This window comes from Cebus imitator, unplaced genomic scaffold, assembly GCF_001604975.1.
Source record: "Cebus imitator isolate Cc_AM_T3 unplaced genomic scaffold, Cebus_imitator-1.0 Scaffold264, whole genome shotgun sequence".
Classification (NCBI taxonomy): domain Eukaryota; kingdom Metazoa; phylum Chordata; class Mammalia; order Primates; family Cebidae; genus Cebus; species Cebus imitator.
Window position 1 is genome coordinate 2,565,969 of NW_016107579.1, and position 5,650 is coordinate 2,571,618.

The 5,650-nt window shown below is 39.4% G+C and overlaps 1 protein-coding gene across 1 annotated transcript; it reads right to left on the reverse strand.

The window, feature by feature from the left end:
- Positions 1–2,273: 2,273 nt before the first annotated feature.
- Positions 2,274–4,350, reverse strand: LOC108283730 (NEDD8-activating enzyme E1 catalytic subunit-like). The gene is given in 2 exon segments (XM_037728405.1): positions 2,274–3,275; positions 3,277–4,350. Coding segments are annotated over 2 exon segments (1,392 nt in total). The 5' UTR covers positions 4,324–4,350; the 3' UTR covers positions 2,274–2,930.
- Between the last annotated feature and the right edge of the window lie 1,300 nt (positions 4,351–5,650).

Sequence of the window (5,650 nt, forward strand, 5' to 3'; positions counted from 1 at the left end):
GCCTCCCTCAGTTATTCACAGGAAAGGGACACGAACCTCTCCTTGTATGAGCCACCGTATTTTAGGTTTTCTGCCAAATGCAGAAGGGACAATCTCACTCTCTTGGATTCTTCTGTTAATTTTTGCCTCTTCTCTGCCTACGTGCTTGTCTCTTAGGAGCCCCTCTGTTGAACTGGGAAGGAGGCTGAGGCTGACTTGTGTGTTTCAGCTGTTCCCCTTTGTGAGCCCCTAAGTGCCTTGCAGACTGTGTATTTATTAGTGGTCTATCGTTAATAATCATAGTAACCTATCCAAGCTGACTTTTTATTGAACTTTGAAGTTTTATAGTCATAAGAGAATAAAAACCTCAGAATAAAATGTTAGGCTCTCTGATCTGTGTGAATAGGTCCCTCTTGAGCTGTTCTGGGTGTGTTTTTCTGTGATTTCCCAGCTATTGTGCTAAGCACCACACTCAGTCTCAGCTGCCTGTTAACAGGAACAGGAGGACTGATGCATTAGCATAACAAGGGATCTGTAGCTAGCCCAGGCTTTCTGAGTTACTCCTTGCACAGATGGGGTGGAGGGTGGGCAGAGACCAGAGCTGGGGTGGAAGGTGGAGGAGCATCTGAGAACACGCAGACCTAAAGGGCAAGAGCAGGAGAGATAGAGTCAGAGGGGTGGGCAGACATGGCTCGCTGGCACTTAATAGGTATATAATAAGCATCTCTTGAAGGAAGAAAGGGAGGAGGAAGAGAAAGAAAGAAAGAAGGAAAGAAAGAAAGAGGTTGCTAGGATGAAGAGCTAGGCAGCCAAAAAAGCACTGAGTTTTTTTTTTTAATAGAATATACAAGACAAGAATGTCCATGCAGGTGCACTGGCCTAATGCTTCAGTGGGGTGGCAAATACACACACGCACACATAGACATATACAGATATACACATATATCATTCTCTCCTACAATGTATACATCTGACTTGTGTAACAAATAGAATATTGTAGTCATGATGGTGAGTGACTTCCAAGGCTAGGCCATAAAAAACTATGGAGGCTTCCACCTTGCCATCTCTGGGATCACTTTCTCTGCAGGAAGCCAGCCCTCACGTTGTGAGGACTCTCAAACAGCACTGTGGAGAGTTTCACCTTTTGCCAAAAGCCCATACCACCCAGCCAGCCATGCGGTGAGCCAATTCAGAAACAGATCCTCCAGCCCCATTCTGGCCTTCACCTCCAGAAGACAGCAGCCCTGGCCGAAACCTTACAGGAGACCTTGAGCCAGCATCACCCAGCTAAGCTACTCTCGCTTTCCCAACCTACAGAAACTGTGAGGTAACAGTTTACTGGGGTTTTATGCCCAGGTAACTTGCTAAGCAGCAATAGACAACGAACGAAACTACATACACACATATTTTTCTGTATATTTAATTCATAATATAATGCATATATAGTTTTTCATCATTATCAAAATAATATGGATTCACTGAAGAAATCTTATGAGATAAGTACTATTATGATTCCCATTTTAATAGACATGGAAACTGAAACAGACAGTTCAAGTAACTTATCTAAGCAATAAGTAAAGGAGATAGAATTTGATCTCAGGAATTCTGAGTCTATCACTATCTCATAGGACGGCACACTCTGGCTGACATTTTGTTGCATTTCCCTCCAGTCTTTTAAAAATACAGTTTAAAAAAATTAATAGACTTTACTTTCTAGAGCGCTTTTAGGTTTACAGAAAAATTGAACGGAAAGTACAAAGAGTTCCCATATATCCCCTCTCCCCTGCCCTTCTCCCCTTTTGCCTAGTTCCCCCACTATTAACACCAGGCATTAGTGTGGTGCATTTTTTACAACTGAGAAGCTGATATTGATGCATTAAGTCTGAGCTGACATTAGGTTTCACTCTTTATGTTCTACATTCAATGGGTTTTAACAAATGCATACTGCTGTGTAGCCACTATTACCGTAGCATACAGACTCGTTTCCTGCACTCAAAATCCCCTGTGCTGCACCTGTTCATCCTTCCTATGCATGCCATTCTTAAGCAGAGCTAATACTATATATACTAATTTTACAGTTTTGAAATTAACATTGCATAACAAGTATTTTTTCATGTCAGTAAATCTTATTTATAAACACTATTTTTAATGCTTGAACAACATTCTATGTGTGCATGGATGAACCATAACTAAATTTATCTATTCCCTATTGTTGGGCATCAAAATTGTTCTCCCAGGATGTTTTTTTTTCACAATATATGATTTTATTAATAAATCATGCAAAAGCATCAGTGATAACTGTTTGAACATGAAATTTTTTAAATAGCCATGTCTTGGTGTTAATTTTGTGCATATTGGCCTCTCTGGCACTACAAGTAAACAGATGAAAATACTGCCCATTTTCATGCACAGGTATTCAGCTATAACACCGTTGACAAATTACGGACAAGATAAATTCTGCAATAATTAATATTCATTTGGATGGCCATAATTAAATGAATATTAAATAAAGGAATAGCCTATGTGCAATATACTCCAGATGACAGATTGTAATATCTAATATTATTTAAAAATTGATTCTTTATTTTATTTAAAGGGACATCTTTTGTGTATCTGGGTACTCAAATGAAAACTAGGAATGCATTCTTTGACCATAATAACAAAGTTCACATAGAAGAGGGTGTGTGCTTCCACCTCTAAAAGAAGCAATACATTTCCTCATAATCTCTCTCTCCAGGTATCATTTCCCATATTATTGATGAAAATGTTTACAGGCACCAACACCAAAATCCCATCTTGAAGGGAAAGTTACAAAGTTAAAAAAGAGTGGTTCATTATAGAAAAAAAGTCAAACCATAGCAACACCATTGCTAAAAATGACATCAATTAAACGTCTTAGCATCCACAAAGTATATTATTTCCATGAGTTTTCTATTATGTGCAGATTTTCCTTAAGAAATAAAACGAAGTTTGAATAGCACAGTCTGCGGTGTGGTGACATCAGCAACCGCCAGTTCTTGTCCATCAGCAAGCCCCAATTCTTTCAATGCTTTGGAGAGATTTGGCCTTGTTCGTTCTTCAATAGAGGTTACCGACTGTAAGTAAAGTGTTCTATTTTTTCCCTCTAGGGTGGCTGTGATGCCTGGAGATTTCATTTGCAGAGAAGCACTATTGGTTAGATAATCCAAAGCTTCCTGTAGTTTAGCTGATAAAGAAAATTGAATATTTTGAGGAAGCTGGCTACAGGCTGGGCAGTTTTCCTTTCTCTCCGCTTCAAATGTGTATGTACACAAACCCATCTACATCACTGAAAACCAAGTAATTATTCAAGGGAATGTATGCACTTGTGGCTATTTTAAAAACCTCAGTGGCACACACAGCTGCAATGACTGCATTTGTGGAAGCTGCTGCGGGAATGATTCTTTTTACTACCCCTTGAGTGAGTCTATATGTAACACCCCTAATATTATATTGTGATGCTCTCTCTAGAGATTTTTGGAAAATCCATTGTATATGTTCAGGATCATCTCCATCTAATGGAACACCTTCTCCAAAAGGCTGCTCCTTAGGCCACTGCAACATCCTTACATACTCAATACAGTGCTCTGGTACCCTGGGCATAGATGCAATGGTACACATGGGAAAACTAACCTGTGGTGGATAAAGTTCCAGCGTGCATTCGATACAAGCAGTCATTCCAGGCAGAATCAACCGGGCGTTTCCTTTAAAACCTTCTGTCCCTCCATCTATCAAAGGGATAATGGAGCTTGGATCTAAGACACCATCTTCATAATTTAGAAGAGATATCGGCATGCCATTTATCCAACTTCTGGCTATGAGAGAGTCCAGTCCACAGACAATAATATGAAATTGTAGATAGAAAGTGTCGTTAAAATCTTGAATCTTGCTGAAAGGTGGAACTACATTGCAATTAGGAACTCTGTCATTTAGAAATTCTGCAGCAACTTCAGTCTTAGGTCTTCCAACATCTTTAGGCCTAAATAAAAACTGCCTATTTAGATTGGAAACGTCTATAGTGTCCATATCTATAACATGAATCCGTCTAAAACCAGACAAGGCCAGATTTTTCAGGAGCTCACATCCTAAGCCTCCAGCTCCAATGACTAGAATTTTACAAGTATCTAACAAGAACGGGAGAGATGCAGTGGTCGGTTCGAAATCAGGGTGTGTGAAGGGTCCAGATCGCTCGAGGAACTTCTTTATAGGGTTCCAGCGACCTTCCCAGTCTCTAGTGTCCCCACACCCACCATCAACAGCAATTTTCTCAGCCAGCAGCTCCTCTATTCTCCTTCTTTTCTTCTCCGGCTCCTTGCCATCGGCCATATTGTTCTCCCCCTTTTCCCTCCCCGGATTTTTTTTTTTTAGTCCTGGAATGGGGGACCCTTGACAATTGAACTCAGCATCCTTAATTTAAGTGTGCATTTGTCTAAGGATGTGTGTGTCAGCTTTGGCAAGTAGGTACAACTGCTGCAATTCCAACATCCTTAACCTGGCTCTGTCAGAAACTTGAAAACTATTGATTCTAAGTTATTTGTAGCCTGCCAGAGCACTTGTTCTTATCCTCTCTCCCCTGACCCCAACTTGGCTTTTAGAGTAAGTTTTCTTCAGTTCCCAAAAAATGAATCATTGTGAATACAAAATGGCTAAGAGTATATCTTTGGACACTATACCCCACAGCAGACACAGGCTGACCCAACTGGGGCCCTTCCAGGATTAACAAGGATCTGAGAACAAGCAGCATAGAAGTAGGGGCAATAAAGGAAATTGATGCTCTCTGAGATTTATTTGTCAAATATTTTATATATCTTTTGTCCATTCCCAAATTCCTTTACTTAATTCTAAATTTGATTTTAACAGCCTACAAATTCTTATTGGATTAAATCTTTATGATTTATCTGTACTTTTGAGTTACTGTAATTGAAAATTCCATTTATATGTGATTTTCTTATTATTATAGTATCTTTCTGTACACCAGAGGACACCTGGATCTGTATTTCAGGAAGGTACATAAGCCTGTTTGGACTGGCCTAATAGTCAGATTGTCATTAATAAGAAGGAATGAAGCACACAAAATGTCTCAGGTTTAAGCCTTGCCCTGCCCTCCACCTACAACACCCTCTCTCTCTCTCAGTCTCTCTCTCTTTCTCTCTCTCTCTGCAACCTGATGCTCAGATAGAAAGCTGGGTTCTAACCTGTGTGATTTTGATAATCCTTAGTGCTAGTATTGATAGGAGAAGAACGTAAAGAATTTAGAAACTAGAAGTGGCAAACCTGAACTGGCAATTGCAAGACTGTAAGCCACTGATTTTGATTAAAGAAACATTGTCTCACTCACAATGGGCAGTTTGTCTTCTAATTCTGAGAAAGTTAACCTAAAAAGAGTAAAGCACAACCTTACTTTTTGTTTTAATGTGTTACTGGACATTCAGATTGAAGAATAAAAATGTATACGTATAACCTGCTGAATGAATGCAGTATAGTTTAGATAGCACAGTTGGTTTTTCCAACGAAAATTATTAGGCCACAGTAAAATGCTGGGTTAATCTGTCAAACTTTCAGTAGAAAGTTCAGGAACTCTAATAAATAGGGGGGCCAACAGACTTTACTGAAAATTAATACAAATTTTAGTCAGGTGACTAGCAATAAGCTT